The 19,131-nt window shown below is 36.8% G+C and overlaps 1 protein-coding gene across 5 annotated transcripts in view; it reads left to right on the top strand.

Moving 5' to 3' along the window:
• Positions 1 to 5,214: 5,214 nt before the first annotated feature.
• LOC132556861 (coiled-coil and C2 domain-containing protein 1-like) overlaps positions 5,215 to 19,131 on the top strand; it is a 33,780-nt gene continuing 19,863 nt past the window's right edge. For 2 of the 5 annotated variants that reach the window (XM_060221306.1, XM_060221340.1), the window contains exons 1-11: positions 5,215 to 5,359; positions 7,847 to 7,973; positions 8,451 to 8,560; positions 10,673 to 10,870; positions 11,731 to 11,842; positions 12,238 to 12,357; positions 12,819 to 12,925; positions 13,420 to 13,504; positions 13,723 to 13,839; positions 15,922 to 16,070; positions 16,371 to 16,443. In XM_060221306.1, the coding sequence (XP_060077289.1) occupies positions 5,294 to 5,359; positions 7,847 to 7,973; positions 8,451 to 8,560; positions 10,673 to 10,870; positions 11,731 to 11,842; positions 12,238 to 12,357; positions 12,819 to 12,925; positions 13,420 to 13,504; positions 13,723 to 13,839; positions 15,922 to 16,070; positions 16,371 to 16,443 (1,264 nt within the window). In that variant the 5' untranslated portion in view covers positions 5,215 to 5,293. The other 3 variants (XM_060221314.1, XM_060221331.1, XM_060221323.1) reach the window with 3 other exon arrangements.

The raw sequence follows: 19,131 nt of genomic DNA, 5'->3' as shown, positions 1-19,131 counted from the left end.
AGCCATTCCCAAAAATGAATGAATAAATAAATGTTTATAACACTGTTATATAGACAAGAGTAAGGAATGTCAGGTTCGTTTCGTCTGTTTTAATGAGTTCATTATACAGGATAACAGTTTTACAAAATTACGCTTCCCTGGTGGTATTTGAGAAGCGGAGCACTGGTATTGTCCAAGGAACAGTCTCGTGGCTTAGTACTTCAAATGGACATAAGCTTGATTCCGGATAGTACCTTTCGTTGGACACCTTTCTACCAGCACTCTGGAGCTGTTGTGGGCACCTCCCTACCAGCACTCCTTTAGCTTGGTCGGGGCGCCTTATTTAAAGCATTCGGGAATTGCGTCGTGGAATTCCCATTACAATGAAAGCCAGTTTGACCGATGGCCAAAGTGGTCTTAGTTGACTTGACCGATGGTCAAAGTGGTCTTAATTGACTTATCTTTTGACGCAACTAGCTGGTCGCAAAGGATGACCTACAGCTTGCAGCGTATATACAATTTATAAATGTGATTTATAAATGTACACATTAAATGGACATAGTGTATCCCACTTACATTGATTGAAATCATTATCAATTATGGAATACAAATACACAATCAAGTATAACAATTACTGGTTATGAAATTTTTACCCTTATTTTGTTCCATGTTGCAGGCAAAAGCCATTCCAAATAAATAAATAAATGTTGCAGGCAAAAGCCATTCCCAATAAATAAATAAATGTTGCTGGCAATAGCCATTCCCAATAAATAAATAAATGTTGCAGGCAAAAGCCATTCCCAATAAATAAATAAATGTTGCAGGCAATAGCCATTCCCAACAAATAAATAAATGTTGCAGGCAAAAGCCATTACAAATAAATAAATGTTGCAGGCAAAAGCCATTCCCAATAAATAAATAAATGTTGCAGGCAATAGCCATTACAAATAAATAAATAAATGTTGCAGGCAAAAGCCATTCCCAATAAATAACTAAATGTTGCAGGCAATAGCCATTACAAATAAATAAATAAATGTTGCAGGCAAAAAAAAAGCCATTCCCAATAAATAAATAAATGTTGCAGGCAATAGCCATTCCCAATAAATAACTAAATGTTGCAGGCAATAGCCATTACAAATAAATAAATAAATGTTGCAGGCAATAGCCATTCCCAATAAATAAATAAATGTTGCAGGCAATAGCCATTCCCAATAAATAAATAAATGTTGCAGGCAATAGCCATTACAAATAAATAAATAAATGTTGCTGGCAATAGCCATTCCCAATAAATAAATAAATGTTGCAGGCAATAGCCATTACAAATAAATAAATAAATGTTGCTGGCAATAGCCATTCCCAATAAATAAATAAATGTTGCAGGCAATAGCCATTACAAATAAATAAATAAATGTTGCAGGCAATAGCCATTCCCAAAAAATAACTAAATGTTGCAGGCAATAGCCATTCCCAAAAAATAAATAACTATCCTGGAACATATAATTATTATTCAAATCTGAACACTGATTCAATATCATGAAATGTGGCAGAGGTCGCTACCTGGATTCATCGACCAAGAACAAGATAATATTGTCAAGTGTTTGTGACTATTCTAGTTCTCGGAATAGGACAAAAGAATTTGTAATTGTCCTAGTCCTCAGAACTGAACATACATATTTGTATTTTCTCTAGTCTCAGGACAGTACACAAGTAAGTGTAATTCCCACACGCAGTTTGACAATATTCTTGAATTGTAGATTCATTTGTTGAAAATGTAAAGCAAGTTTCCATACCACATGCAGTTGTATCTTGTTATGTAGAAGCATGAAGCAAGAGAATGCTGCTTCACTGCTCATTCTTTCACATAGATTTAAGTGTTCGAAAATTCTGACATGGTTGTTGACCAAACACTTCAATTGAGAGTTTTTTGGGGAATTTTTTTTAGAAAAATTGTGAAGTACATAATATAAGTTGTATTTTTGCATATTAAATATGAACAATGTCTCATGTGTTAAACAGCCAACTTAGAGATGTGTACATATCTGTTCTTGTTCTTTCATTAAAACCTTGGATTAACTTTACCATGTAGTTTTGAGCTTGTTTTTTGCATGTAAATTTCATTTTGTTGTAGTTGCCACCACTTGCATCCATGCAGTGCTGACAGGTATACTTTGCATTTAACAATGTTTGCAATAGTAATAGAATTAAGGGCACATGGGTGTGGCCTGAACAGATTAAAAGACAACTATGCACTTTAATTTAGAACATGTACTGTTCAATAAGATGCCAACATGAATTACAATTTCTGCAATTGGTAGTTGCTTTCTATATAAAATGAGCAATGAGTTTCTTTTTCGTAGTGAAAACAAAAAGTTTAGATTTAGTGGGCGAAAATATAAATCTCCAATTCCTGCTGTATAATTTGCAAATAAAGAGTTGATCTGTAAACTATGAACATTCTTGCTGACCAGACAAATGCCATTCGCTTGTGTGAGTATGTTACTTGAGAGGATAGAACTACTGCCCCTTTCCTAAATTCTACTTGATTTAGCAAATCATTAATAAAGTCTAGATACAGTTGCGCAGATAAATATCCACCTTGCAAGATTCCTTGTCTCGTAATTACCTTGTGCGACTCAAAACCATTGAGCACAGCATTACTGGTAATATTCAATATTTTCCGTTTAATACCCATATTGTAAATTCTATAAAATAGACCTCCTTGCCATACAGAGCTGAAGGCTGTATTACTATTTAGAAAAACAACAAACACATCAGATCTATTATCTAGGTTATAGTTTACACTTTCTTGTAGATTAAAAGAAGTACAAAAGAAAGCTACACAGTTTTTAACGATTTGCCGATTGATATCAGTAAGGGAATGTGCAGGTTGCTAGGATTGGGCCGGGGCGGGAAGAAAACAGTGTCTCAAAAATCTTATGAAAAACAGGAATTAATGTGAAACCATTATAACTATGTTGGTCTAAGAATTCAGGAAAACAATTAATTTGATGTTCATTTACATTTATGGGACTAAATGGTTAAATATTCATTTCATAATTAATAAAAAAAATCATAACACTTCTATTTTCGTTAAAACGTTGTGCACTTTCTGTTAATTATATTATTTTAAAATTTTCATAACCATTTTATCAAAAAAATCAAAAAATTAAAATAAAATAGGAGATACCGAGACTAATTCATATCTTGATCGTTTGGAGAGTGAAAGCAAGACTGTACATGCAAATTAAGAAATTAAAATAAAACGAAGTTCCGAAAGGTCACATAATGAACTCTGCAATATCGGACAAAACAGCGATTAGTGGGGTAGACACGAGCGAGTGTCAACTGGTGTTAAAGTGTTTTCCTTTTGTGAATAGACGCCTGTCCGAAATCAAACGCATGATAAAAAATAACGAAAACTAACCACTAAGACCCTTTTAAGCTCAGAATATTTTGTTTAATCTCTACTGTCCGATAACATTTAAGTATAATATGTCATTTCCCCCCGAAATCTGATGGCTGATGAGAGTTAACCCCCTTTCAACCGACACAAAATACAAAGAGAAAAACTTCACCACAATTGCGATACTTGTATTTTATTGTATTTTGAAACTAGGTGTCCAACAGTGATTAAACTGTTAAGCATGCATTTCAATTGTATCATTTAAAACATTAAACAGAACTTACATAACAGTTAACATCTTATCTGAATGACTATAAAATAACTTTGCACCATAGTCTTCCTCTTCCATTCCTCATTTGGAGTGATAATAACTACAGCCCGGTACCGCCCGATACGGTCCGACACCACCCGGGAACTATAAATTGACCGCGCGGGTTTTTAACTTATTGGATGCATTTAGACTACCTCATATGTAAATATGTTAACAAAACCAGTATTTTAGCCAAAAATGGTAAAAATCTATCCAAAATTTGATAAAGTGAAACCTTAAAACAGAACTATTATGTTCGCACATCTAATCTTCATTCAAGGAAAAGATAAAAAATTTCAATGCACGTATAAATGTATATTATCAAGAATAACGACATACATTTATTCTGAAACACAGTTACAGATACCCGAATATACATAACATTAAGGCTATATTTACCGTGTGCAGTTTTCAGTAAAATAATGTTAGTATCTTAATGGAAGAAAGGGCTTAATTGTAAAGCACTTGCAAATCAAGACACAAACTATCACTGCTTGTGTCTCTTATTTCTGGGTTTTGTTTCTGGTAATAAATACATATAATAATATGTATCTGTTTTAATATAACACCGTTACTACTAGTGTTGTAGATCTAATGTTAACTTTTGTGACAAATAATTTCTATGAACTCAGTTTGATATTTATGAAACAAAAACGGAAGCTATTTACAGCTGAAGTGCATGTGCCACCCTATACTGCATCCCACTTATAGCCCGAAATGTGAAGAAAATCTTATCACTGACCGACAAATCGCAGTGTTTAACTAAGGTATTAGGCATAGGTTGATAAGATTGAGATAACTGTGATCATGAAGGGGCTGTGGTGACGTCATGGTTTTAGTGCAAACATAAAACTGACGTCAGAAAAGTCTCCACTGGGCGTGAGACGCAGGATAGGTGTTATATATACGTCTCTGATTGGGCCTAGTCAGTTCTTATCCCTTTATATCACCCTTATTTTATCGTGCCAAAATTATCTCGTCTTTCTTGCTTATTTACATACTTGTCTCTGCTTGTGATAACATTTTTACTCAGTCTGAAAGGATGATGCACTTTTCCAACGAATAAACTTGAACTGAATTTAAATGAAATTTATATTGTTAGAGACTCAGCGAGGAGTAGTAATTCAAACCATTAATAATGATATAGTAACTTGTCTTGATTTTATTTATTGTGTTTAATCAGGGGCGTATAATACACTGTTATATACGTCCCTGGTTATACGTCCCAGGTTTGATATACAAATAAAGTTTTACTAGCATGCAGTTATCTTGGACCAGACAGGGGAGATAATTTCAATGTTAACACCGACGATGGCGTTTGGTTCAAAGTGAAAGTAAATAAACAAATTTTATGAGCAAATACAGTTAAAAACAAACGAAACTAATTGGTAATGAATGGAAGAAGGGCTGTAGAATGAACAATTTTCGACTTTTTCTGATTTTGAGGTTCCAGACTGTGTTTATGTTCACCAAACCAAACGTTTCACTGACCAAGAATCTGAGATACCGATTCAGATTCAGAATGCGGAAGCCGTGATGTTGACAAAAACGAAGTATAGCTGATATCGACTCATCTTATATATAATTAATTTTTCTTCAAAATGTTTGGCAGAAAGAAAGAAACGGTTGATCCTTCAAAAAGGAAAGGCGCCGGTTTAATGAACCAGGTAGGAACTGAGACGAAGCTTTATATTCTGTTGACAAGGGCTCTGACCTGTTTTCCTATTAATATAACGATTATGACACATCGTCAGCAGCTTGTCATTCCAAAAGAGCCATACAGTTCATCACTTCTGTATGTACCCTCCTGATCATACGAATACCAAAAATAAACCATCTCCCCACCTGCTCCCGACTTCATTTGACAGAAAATTTTATTAAAGCATATTTATTGTCAACAAGTTGTTACAACTTATCTACGCCATCAGCATTAGAACAAGTTGTTACAACTTATCTACGCCATCTCCCAATATGCATTTAAAAGGAAAAGAACTGTTATCAAGGAATCCTGCATACATGTGTACACGTATCTACAATAATCATTACTATTGAAATCAAAATCTATCACTAGACTTACTGAAGGACTTTACGTGTCAGAATATCTAAATTAACGTCTACAGTATAATGAGTATTTTCAAACAAAATTGTATCGAAATTGAATGCAACATTCCAAATACTTTGTATTAAGATATTCCTGTTATTGGTAAAAAGATGACACTCATAAAAAACAGTGAAAGGTGTTTTCACAAGGATTACCACAAGTAAACGAAGCATTATTTATAGGGTTTGCTCTATAAAGATCATAAGGGAACTAAAATTCATGCATGTAAAATACTCAACTTTTGAGCACAGACACTAGAATACATGGATGAAGGAGATAGTACAGGTGACCTTCAAGAGGATATAAAGAAAACCAACGAAGGTGGTAAATAAACCACATCACTTAAGATAACTCTAAAAAAGTACAGAAGGTAGAAAGGACAGTTTGGTTAGGGAGAATCAAGATTGAGGAATCCTGTAGTTATTGTTGTGACGAGAAGCAATAATGACAATTATTTTCAATGATATGTGGTCTTAATAAATCACTCAAGAAGCCAGAAGTTAATTTGTTATGTATCTTATACAAAAGTTGAAGTTACAGTTAAAAAGAGACCAGTAAGAGTTTCTATTCTAAACTTGATTCATTGCATAAATCACCAATTATGGCCGTAGGATGGAAGACCCTGTAACAGACAGCTTCTCTTTGAGCCATCTATTACTTTTCTGACTCAAATTTAGAACATCAATCCCATAACTCATAAGTATATAGGAGGACTTTCCAACACTGCAGACTATATTTTGTAACTAATACATTGGAACAAGATCTGTAAAAGAATATTGAAAGTAACTTGTTGTTAGTTTAGTTTAGTTTATTACCAGTGCAGGATCGTTACGATCCTCTATACCGGTCTCAGTGATACAATGATAATGATTATAATTATTGTCATTTGAGACGTCAGATCCAGGAACTACAGAATTTCTACTTTATAATTATATACCAGTTCTTGATTTGCCCAGTGTTCATCTAATCTATTTTTGAAAGAGTTAACTGTTGGTGCCGATACAATATACTCCGGAAGATTGTTCCATATTTTGACAACACGCAAAGCAAAGAATATTTCCTGATGTCAAGTTTACAATAGCGCATGTAAAGTTTTTTTGAGTTACCCCTTGTCCGCTGAATTTGAACTTTGTCAATCAACAATTTAAGGAAACCAGCAACGTTACTATCACAAAAAATTGTTCGTAATTTTGAAGACTTCAATCATATCCCCACGATGTTATGAAATTGGCTTTGTAGAGCTCTTCTTGCAACAAAACAGAATAAGAAAAACAATTTTCAATGTAAGCAGGCTAATGTGATGGAATGAGTCTTCCTTTCCTTCTTAGGTTGAATTTTGTCAACTTTTTTTGTTAGTCTAAAACTTAGTGAGTTGGTGAAAACCATATATTAAGGACAACTTAATCAATCAGTCAATGTTACTGCTGAATTAAATTTAACTTAATAGCATTAATTTTTGAAGCTCAACACAAGTGACAACAGATTTATAGAAATAAAACTTGTCAATTAAAGGCTACAAATGGCATCCCAAATTGTCATTGCCCTCAAAAGTTGACAGCTGGAAGTTTACAAGTGAAACTAACAATTCACTTGAATGACAAACAGTTGAATTTGATGAGGGGGCAAATGGCTCCTACATGAATTATGAAAGTATTTAATTACTGTAATATATATTCTAACAAAGTGAGTTAGGTAAGTTTAGATACACAGGTAAGTTTAAATGCACTTACCCATTTGTGGGTGAATACAAAATAAATAATATTTTACATTCCTAGAAACAGGTTTTTTTCATTATTTTTTCAGTTTTATCAAATGATGTGATAAGTTTACAAAATTAAAATTCATCATTTGATTTCACTGTGAACATTCTTGAACATTACCAGTAATGAAATGCTAAACATCTCGACCATTACATGTAGTCTACTTTACCATCGCTTTGTCTATTTATCTATCTTTGATTACTAGATCAAGATGTGATAACAGTTTGAAGTTTTATAAATTAATTTTGCCGTCTGTATATGTTATTATGAGAATATTTTTACTTTATTGCCAGCTTGGTTTTGGAGGTGATTTTGGTGGACAAAGAATGGATGATGATGAAGATGATGCAGCACTAGAGGCCGAGTTACTTGCCCTTCAAGGCGAGGGTCCTCCAAAGGCCAAGGCAAAAGACAAGAAAGGTAGGTAGAGTTACTTGCCCTTCAAGGCGAGGGTCCTCTAAAGGCCAAGGCAAAAGACAAGAAAGGTAGGTAGAGTTACTTGCCCTTCTAGGAGAGGGTCCTTCAAAGGCCAAGGCAAAAGACAAGAAAGGATAGGTAGTGTAACTTGCCCTTTAAGGCCAGGGTCCTCCAAAGGCCAAGGCAAAAGACAAGAAAGGTAGGTAGAATTACTTGCCCTTTAAGGCCAGGGTCCTCCAAAGGTCAAGGCAAAAGACAAGAAAGGTAGTTAATATTACTTGCCCTTCAAGGCCAGGGTCCTTTAAAGGTCCAGGCAAAAGACAAGAAAGATAGGAAGAGTTACTCACCCTTTATTGCCAGTGTTTGTAAAAATAATGGTATTTATTATGGTTGAAATTCCAAACTGTTGTTTTATGGTGTCACTTTTTTTCTTCATGTTCCAAATAACTCAAACTGTTTCTTCATGCTTAATTTTTCCAGCAGGCAAAACTCCGGTGAGTCTAGAAGACATTGGGAGGATGGCGGATGACTGTATGAAAGATATAGGTAGTGATGAAGAGATGTCTGATACAGAAGACCCAGATCTAATGGTAATTTTGTTTCTCTGATACATAACATGTAAAATGATATCAGGTTGGACCTGTATGAATCTAATATTTGACATTTTAGAAAAAAAGAATATATCTACTGGTCGTATCCAGTGTAAATAATTACATCATTAGAGTCTGACATTAATAAGATACTGTTCCTTGTCAGTCATTTACTTTTAGCCCACCATCTAATAGATGTTGGGTTATTCAAATCGCCCTGCATCCGTGGTCCGTCCGTCCGTCCGTAAACAATTCTTGTTACCGTTATTTCTGGAAAAGTACTGGATGGATCTTTCTCAAATTTCATATGCAGGTTCCCCTTGGTCCCTAGTTATGCATTGTACCTTTTTTAAACTGATTCGCATTCAAGATGGCCGACAGGTGGCCATCTTGGATTTTGGAAGTAAAAGTTTGTTACCGCTATTTCTGGAAAAGTACTGGATGGATCTTTCTCAAATTTCATATGCAGGTTCCCCTTGGTCCCTAGTTGTGCATTGTACCTTTTTTGGACTGATTCGAATTCAAGATGGCCGACAGGCAGCCATCTTGGATTTTGGAAGTAAAAGTTTGTTACTGCTATTTCTTGGAAAGTACTGGATGGATCTTTCTCAAATTTCATATACAGTTTCCCCTTGGTCCTTAGTTGTGCATTGTACCTTTTTTGGACTGATTCGAATTCAAGATCTAATAGATGGTGGGTTATTCAAATCGCCCTGCGTCCGTGGTCCGTGGTCCGTCCGTCCGTAAACAATTCTTGTTACCGCTATTTCTGGAAAAGTACTGGATGGATCTTTCTCAAATTTCATATGCAGGTTCCCCTTGGTCCCTAGTTGTGCATTGTACCTTTTTTGGACTGATTCGAATTCAAGATGGCCGACAGGCAGCCATCTTGGATTTTGGAAGTAAAAGTTTGTTACCGCTATTTCTTGGAAAGTACTGGATGGATCTTTCTCAAATTTCATATGCAGTTTCCCCTTGGTCCCTAGTTGTGCATTGTACCTTTTTTGGACTGATTCGAATTCAAGATGGCAGACAGGTGGCCATCTTGGATTTTGAGAGTAAAATCTTGTTACTGCTATATCTGAGGAAGTACTGGATGGATCCTTCTGATATTTCATAGATATTGGTTTCCCTTGGTCCCTAGTTGTGCATTGTACCTTTTTTGGACTGATTTGAAATCAAGATGGCCCACAGGCAGCCATCTAGGATGTCAACAGTAATACAGCACAAGCATATTGTCCATTATCCACCTGTAACTGACTGTTATCTAATAATACTTTAGGATCTTTTTCAAATGATATTTGCTAATAGGTGCTTAATAAAAATATCTTGTGCCAGCATTGAGTACATTCAATGAAGACCAGTTCATGAACATTTACAACACCTGTAACAAACAAAAAAAAATAAACAAATCTTCAAGAACTGAAAACAGATCCTCAAATGGTGGGCGCCAAGATCCCTCTGGGTTCTCTTGTCTTGTTTACATGTTCATTTTAAATAATTTATTTCATTCTTTATTTCTGACCACCAAGAAGTGCTTTTTTTCAATGCATTGTTATTACTTATTCATGCAGAGCGTGATAATGCTACCTCTGACTTATGATGAGTGTATGCTGACACCAGCTCAACTTCATATGGACAGGGGTTGGGGATTAGCGAGAGAGCCCAGCTTCCACCTGTATACTATACACGCTCAACTTCATGTGGACGGGGGTTGGGGATTAGTGAGAAAGCCCAGCTTTCACCTGTATACTATACCAGCTCAACTTCATGTGGACAGGGGTTGGGGATTAGTGAGACAGCTCAGCTTTCACCTGTATACTATACACGCTCAACTTCATGTGGACAGGGGTTGGGGATTAGTGAGAGAGCCCAGCTTTCACCTGTATACTATACCAGCTCAGCTCCATGTAGACTGGGTTTGGGAATTAGTGAGACAGCTCAACTGCAGGTAGACAGGGGTTGGGAATTAGTGAGACAGCTCAACTGCAGGTAGACAGGGGTTGGGAATTAGTGAGGTGGACAGGGGTTGGGGATTAGTGAGACACTTAAGCTTTCACATAGAAAGTCAGTAAAATATAAATAAAATGATATAATGACTCTCATTTCCAGGCAGAGCTCCAGGAACTTGAGGCTGAGAGTGATGAGGATGAGGATGTTTCCGTGACACAGACCTCCTCCGCGCCTCAGCAAGGGGTCAACATGCTGTCTAAGATACAGGAACGCCTATCACTTTATCAACAAGCCAAACAAGCCGCAAAGGAAGCTGGGGACAGCTCGAAACAGAGGCGTATCGACAGAGGCATTAAGGTAATGCAGAGTACCTCAAAATAGAGGGGCTAGGAAAGAGGCACCAAGGTTATGTAGGAAGTACACAAAAACATAGGGGACACAACAGGGGGATCAAGGTTATGTAGGAAGTACACAAAAACATAGGGGACACGACAGGGGGATCAAGGTTAATGTAGGAAGTACACAAAAACATAGGGAACATGACAGGGGGATCAAGGTTATTGTAGGGAGTACACTTAAACATAGGGGACACAACAGGGGGATAAAGGTTACGTAGGAAGTAACCAAAAACAGAGGGCCTCAAATGGGGCATTAAGATAGTGCCCCAAAACAGAAGCTTCTTATTGTGGGTGGGGGATGGGGTGGGATGGCAAAGTAATGTTAAGAGTACGCAAAATCAGAAACCCATTTACAGTGGTATCAAGGTAATATACAAAAACTACCTTAATGATATGGATATATTTCACACTTTTTAGATATTGTTTAGTTATGGAGTTGTTTCCCTTGTGTATGATGTCATTGCTGATAAAAATGACAAAGAATTAAAAACAAACTTTCATGTAGGGATTATATTTAATGTGTTTTCTTTACTGACAAATCAATAATATCACTATAGGAAGACAACACACTATCTATTGGTTTACATTACATTTCAGCTGCTGTAGTATCATTTGTATAATTACATGTCTGAATATATGGATGACAGACCCATTCTGATTGACTGCAAAATATAATTTTAGGTATTCTAGACATAGAGGCAAAATTTTCAAGATGTCTGACACTTTGAAAGTCTGTTTGCAATGGGCTGATTTATATTTGGAAACTCCAAACATAGTAATTATGCAGAAGAAATGTTTGCCTTTTTTGTTTTTTTCCAGACACTGCAGGACCTTGAAAAGAAAGCCAAAGCTGGTAGATCCATCCCTGAAGATGATATTCCCCCACCTGTAGCAGTATCAACTCGTGCTCCTCCACCTGCTCCTAGTCAAGGTCAGACAATACTCTAAAAGTTGACAAAAAATTCTCTAATTCATATAACACCACAGGATTAAAAGAAAAAGTTGAAAAGATAATTTTCTAAATAATACAACACCATAGGATTAAAAAGAAAAGTTGAAAAGATAATTTTTTAATTCATATAACACCACAGAATTGAAAGGAAAAGTTTAAAGATAATTTTCTAATTGACATGACCTGACAGGATTGAATGGAAATGTTGAAAAATTATTTTCAGATTAATTTGACATAAAAGGATGAAACACGATTATCTAGTTGTTTGTGCTTGTTTGGAGATGGAGTCTTCAGATTTGTTTATGAATAAAGTTGGAAGGTTTTTCATGTAACCATTCATAGAACATATGAGTTGATATGATTTGTGTTTCTAGCTCCTGTGATTGAGCCAACGTTGCCCAAGACGGATCCTGCCCCCAAACCTGCTCCAAGCACGGAGACAGTTCCGAATTCACAGCCAAGAGTGACCCCAGCTAATACCCAACATTCAGAAGGTGAATCATCTATTATCATAAACAGTTTTGATTAATATTTCTAAAAAAATTCTGAAATCAGATTTTGTAGTAGAAATTCTTTATTAGCATTCTGTTAGTTCAGGAGGTTTATCGCTGCAGGGATCATATGTTTTTGTTAAATGATTTTATGGGGTAGGTCTTGTAGTAGATAAATGGCAAATTCACTAAATAAAATTTGGAAAGCCTGCCACATGCTATCTAAGGCAGTTTTCATGAAATGACATACCGCAAAACACAACCTTGACAGCAGTTGTTAGCCTTCCTGAGAAATCAGCCCCAGCTGAAATTTTCATTGGTTTCTCTCCTGAGCTATCATAGCCTCCAGGGAAATTTTGTAAGGTCGGGATTCAGAAAACTACTTTGATATTTTAGCTATAATGTATTGTTTGATAATGAAATCATAATGTGAATAACAGAATGTTACAATGTCTTATTTCCAGAACATAACATGCTAGTTGTAAGGCAACATCAGTACAAGCAGGCAGCGCTACAGGCTAAAAATAATGGGGACATGACAAATGCAGCCAAATATGTCAGGATTGCCAAGGTAGGTAAACAATAACATATGCTGTATATACCATGGTAAGGTAAACAATAACACACGCTGTATATACCTAGGTAAGGTAAACAATAACATACCCTGTATATACCTTGGTAAGGTAAACAATAACATACCCTGTATATACCTTGGTAAGGTAAACAATAACATACGCTGTATATACCTTGATAAGGTAAACAATAACATACGCTGTATATACCTTGGTAAGGTAAACAGTAACATACGCTGTATATACCTTGGTAAGGTAAACAGTAACATACTCTGTATATACCTTGGTAAGGTAAACAATAACATACCCTGTATATACCTTGGTAAAGTAAACAATAACATACGCTGTATATCTTGTGGGCAGATGGTAATTGGTAATTTTGTCTAGAGTAATGATAAAGTTTGTCTTTAGTTTAACACAACATCAACATCATGAATACTATCACTGAATATCTATTTTTATAATTTTTTATAATTATTTTGATATTTTTCAGCAATTTGAAAATGTGATAGCTGCTTTAGTTGAAGGGAAACAGATAGATCTGTCTCGGATGCCTCCTCCTCCTCCAGGGTATGGTGGTAAGTATCACTTCCTGTCTGACATACCTTTAACTGGTTGAAAAGATGTTGATACATTTAACTGAAGACGAGTTTCATTGAATAAGAAGTCACTTGTAATGAGAATATAATAGTCAAATATTGAAGCCAGGTTGTGTATCTACCGACTTACAAATTCTTGATTTTTTTTCCCTTCTAATTCAAAATCTTGTTGTAAATTGTAAATTTCTTTACCATAGGATCAGAGGAATCTTCTAAACAAGTCAGTCAACCACCACAGGTCAGAGTTCAAAGGTCAGAAACACAGACCACAAAGGAGAGCACTGAGGAGAATATCCCTGAAGTGTCTGATGCAGGTACTGTTTATACTTTTGCTTGCCAATAGCTGTAGAATTATATTAATAGAGGTCCCTGATTACATAGATGTCAGTAAATTGCTTTTTCTTACTTTAAAATAGTTTTGAAACATGCTTCTCAATTTACTTTCTTCAAGGACTATTGAACATGGTATTAGGCCAGTAACATGCTTGGATTAAGGGCTTCCAAGTATGTTTAAATGCTTCTATTTAATGCCCCAGAGGGCCCAAATACTTGAAACAGAGACACACATTCCTTGTTATCACCAGCGAAACGAAGCTGGCGGGAGATATTCAAATGGGTTCCATCCATCCGTCCTTTGGTTCATCCATCTTGATGCTGCTTTCTGCATGATATCCTTTGAAGGACTAGTGGGATTGTGATGAATCTTGGTTGGCACAATTTTTACCTTAATCACTGGCCTAAGTTTGATTAATGGCAAATTCCACGCATATTTAATGAGACTGCTATGACCTGATTGGCTGATTTCTTTAATCACTCTATGGGAATGCTTTCTGTACACTGTCTTATGAAGGAGTGATAAGATTTTCGTAGACGTCCTATATTAATTCCTTGTTCAGGTTCAATAATTGACCAAATCTATGCATATTTTATGAGACTGCTGTGACCTGATTGGCTGATATATTTAGGCACTCTAACTGAATGCTTTCCACATGTTATCTTTTGAAGGAACAAATGAATTATTATGAAACTTGCTTGGTAGACTTGTTACGTTAACCCCTTGTTCAAGTTTGATTATTGGCAATTTATGTGCATACTTAATGAGGCTGCTTGGACCTGATTGGCTGGTATCTTTCAGCACCCTTACTGAATGCTTTCCGCATGTTGTCTTTTGAAGGAACTAATCAATTTTCAGGAGACTTGCTTTGTTAGCTTATTACATTATCTCCTCACTCAAGTTTGATCAACCGTGAATTCCATTCGTATTTAATCATGGTTCTCTTACCTGATTGGCTGATTTCTTGAAACAGTCTGGAGGATTGATTTCCTCTCTTCTTCTCTGGGAATGATCAAATTTTTTTTGAGATTTGCTTAGCAGACTTAGTACCTTTGTCACTGATTATCGGCTAATTTGGTGAATATATAATGAGGTAGCTGTGACCTGAATAGCTGATTGCTTTATACAAGATATCTTCTGAAGTAATAATAAGAGACCTTTAAAAAGCTATAAACATATCTCTTACTGATTCAGAAATTTAGACGTCACAAAATCATGGAAGAAGATGAATGATAAGAAACAGAACAATAATAATAGGTCTTTTCACCAGTTGGCAAAACCACCTAATAAATCTGTGATAGTGAATCTCAAAACCAAGAAGTGTAATGTTAATAGTGATTTTTTTAACTGATAGTAACTTTCTTGCAATTTTACATATCTGATTATAAGATGCTGTATGGGATTTGATAAATGTGTATAAACCATTTCACTGATTTGTTATACTTGAGCGGTAATAGAACTATTGTTCGGTCCAGCATCATTGAAATTAAGTGACAAATATTCTAGCATTACCAATATCTAAAAGAAGGGAATATAAAGATATGATCAGCTGATTTTAACATTTACAGTATTGTGCTTCTTGTTGTTATTATACTGATCACTTTCAACAAAACTTTAAAGTAAACATAACAATAAACTGTCTCAATACTTCAGTTTTCCAGGTTGCTCACTGTAAATGTATATATTTTACAAATGTACATTGGCGAGGGATTTTGATGACTATGTCTTTGTTACATCTGGTGACTTTATAAAATACCTGTTGTAGACCCCAGGATTCTATTTATAGACTGGCAGATTCCAAATGTTTGTAAAAGAGACACCATTTCCGTTACAGTTATTGACTGTGTAAACATACCTGTTGTAGGTGACAGGATTCTATTAATAGCATTGGAGATTCCAAATATTTGTGAAAGATACACAAATCTACCTACAGCTGTTGAACTGATACACATACCTGTTGTAGGTGCCACAATGCTATTTATAGCCCTGGAGAGTTCAAATATTTGTAAAACAGACACCAGTCTACCTCAAACTGTTGACTTTTTAAACATACCTGTTGTAGATGCCAGGAGTCTATTTAAAGCCCCAGAAGCTCCTACATCTGTAATGGATGCCTTAACTCAAAGATTACAAAAGTATCAGTCAGCTGAGTCTGCTGCCAAAGAAGCTGGGGACAGCTCAAAGGCTAGGCGTCATGGACGTATAGTTAAGGTAAACTTCACCGTAGTAATAACAGAAGTCAGTCTCTCGACTGTAGTTGTAACATTAGTTACTGTGAGGACAACTTCCTGTTTGTGGCTGATCCCAGGGCTCGTAAACCCTGCTATCTTCTATCAGATTGAAAGATAAGTATTCGTAATATCTGTAGGAAATACAATATAAGAAAGAAATATGGAATTTTGTACCGATGTGTTTTTATTTGACGAAGATTAATTATTAAATATTGTCTTATGAGAATATGATACCTTGAGAAAATGTCAATAAAAATTATTTTTGTTTGTTTTTGCTCAGCAATATCAAGATGCAATCAAGAAGACAAAAGCAGGAAAACCAGTGAACTATGATGAACTACCTACACCTCCAGGTATAGTTTATTTCACTTCTAACATAGAATGGGAGTCACTTGTTACCTTCTAAGCAACAGCTGTAGAATTATTTGGCTGTTTCTGATTTTGAATTTGTTCTGTGTACAGGGATGTATTTTCTCCCTTTTCATCCATGAACAAGATAGATGATGTCATATGTAGGTTCCTCTTTGTCCATTGTTGTGCCCATTTAATTTTGGGACTACCCGTGGTGATCAGAAAAACAAAATGGCCATCTTGTTTTTTAATTTTTTAATTTCTAAAGTTTGTTATCGCTATTTCTTAAGAAGAACTGGATGAATCTCTCTCAAATTTTGTATGTAAGTTCGTCTTTGTCCCTTGTTGTGCCCATTTAATTTTGGGACCGATCATAAACGAAATGGCAAACAGATAGCCATCTTTGATTTTGACTTCGAAAGTTTGTTATCGCTATTTCTTGAAAAGTAAGTAATGGATCTCTCTCAGATTTCATATATAGGTTTCCTTTTGATCCCTAGTTGTGCCTGTCAAATTTTGGACTGATGAGAAGTACAAAATGGCCAACAGGTGGCCATCTTGGATTTTGACTTTCAAAGTTTGTTATTGCTATTTCTTGAGAAATACTGTATAGATGTCTCTCAAAATTTCATACGTATGTTCCTTTGGTCTCGCCTTGTGCTCATTTGATTTTGGGAGTAATCAGAAGAAACAAAATGGCTTCCAGGCAGGCATTTTGGATTTGGTAGGTAAAGAATATTATTGCTATTTCTGCAAAGGAATGTTTAAATGTCTTGTCATTAAGAGCAAAAACAGAGAAGAGAAAAGAAGGGAAAAGATCCTAGTTTCAAAGAGAATATAAAGATCAAACTATGGTGGGTGCTAAGATTCTTTGGATCTCTTGTTGGTGATACTCTATTCTCACATCCCCTGAGGATCACTATCCTCTCACATCCTGTAGGGTATCATTTAACTCTCACATCCTGTAGGGGATCACTGACCTCTCACATCCTGTAGGGTATCACTTAACTCTCACATCCTGTAGGGTATCACTGACCTCTCACATCCCCTGAGGATCACTATTCTCTCACATCCTGTAGGGTATCACTTAACTCTCACATCCTGTAGGGTATCATTTAACTCTCACATCCTGTAGGGTATCACTTAACTCTCACATCCTGTAGGGTATCACTTAACTCTCACATCCTGTAGGTGATCACTGACCTCTCACATCCTGTAGGGGATCACTGACTTCTCACATCCTGTAGGGGATCACTGACCTCTGATATCCTGTAGGGGATGACTGACCTCTCACATCCTGTAGGGGATCACTGACCTCTCACATCCTGTAGGGGATCACTGACCTCTCACATCCTGTAGGGGATCACTGACCTCTCACATCCTGTAGGGGATCACTTAACTCTCACATCCTGTAGGGGATCACTGACCTCTCACATCCTGTAGGGTATCACTTAATACCTCTCACATCCTGTAGGGTATCACTGACTTCTCACATCCTGTAGGGGATCACTGACCTCTCACATCCTGTAGGGATCACTGACCTCTCACATCCTGTAGGGATCACTGACCTCTCACATCCTGTAGGGATCACTGACCTCTCACATCCTGTAGGGATCACTGACCTCTCACATCCTGTAGGGATCACTGACCTCTCACATCCTGTAGGGGATCACTGACCTCTCACATCCTGTAGATGATCACTGACCTCTCACATCCTGTAGGTGATCACTGACCTCTCACATCCTGTAGGGGATCACTGACCTCTCACATCCTGTAGGTGATCACTTAACTCTCACATCCTCTAGGGTATCACTGACCTCTCACATCCTGTAGGTGATCACTGACCTCTCACATCCTGTAGGTCATCACTGACCTCTCACATCCTGTAGGGGATCACTGACCTCTGATATCCTGTAGGGGATCACTGACCTCACACATCCTGTAGGGGATCACTGACCTCACACATCCTGTAGATGATCACTGACCTCTCACATCCTGTAGGGATCACTGACCTCTCACATCCTGTAGGTCATCACTGACCTCTCACATCCTGTAGGGGATCACTGACCTCTGATATCCTGTAGGGGATCACTGACCTCACACATCCTGTAGGGGATCACTGACCTCTCACATCCTGTAGGGGATCACTGACCTCTCACATCCTGTAGGGATCACTGACCTCTCACATCCTGTAGGGGATCACTGACCTCACACATCCTGTAGGGGATCACTGACCTCACACATCCTGTAGGGGATCACTGACCTCTCACATCCTGTAGGGGATCACTGACCTCTCACATCCTGTAGGGGATCACTGACCTCTCACATCCTGTAGGGGATCACTGACCTCTCACATCCTGTAGGTGATCACTGACCTCTCACATCCTGTAGGGGATCACTGACCTCTCACATCCTGTAGGGGATCACTTATCTCTCACATCCTCTAGGGTATCACTGACCTCTCACATCCTGTAGGGGATCACTTATCTCTCACATCATGTAGGGATCACTTAACTCTCACATCCTGTAGGGGATCACTTATCTCTCACATCCTGTAGGGGATCACTTATCTCACACATCCTGTGGGGATCACTTATCCTAGCTTCTTGAGGAGATCATTAGCATTTCACTTCCTGTGTGGATCTTGTTTTGTAGTTTGAATAACTGTTCTTACATGTTTATGAAGAATA

Source organism: Ylistrum balloti, unplaced genomic scaffold, assembly GCF_031769215.1.
Source record: "Ylistrum balloti isolate Yb309-2 unplaced genomic scaffold, AGI_CSIRO_Ybal_v1 Utg369652, whole genome shotgun sequence".
NCBI lineage: Eukaryota > Metazoa > Mollusca > Bivalvia > Pectinida > Pectinidae > Ylistrum > Ylistrum balloti.
The sequence above is the reverse complement of the archived record's forward strand: the minus strand, read 5'-3'. Positions and strand labels throughout refer to the sequence as shown.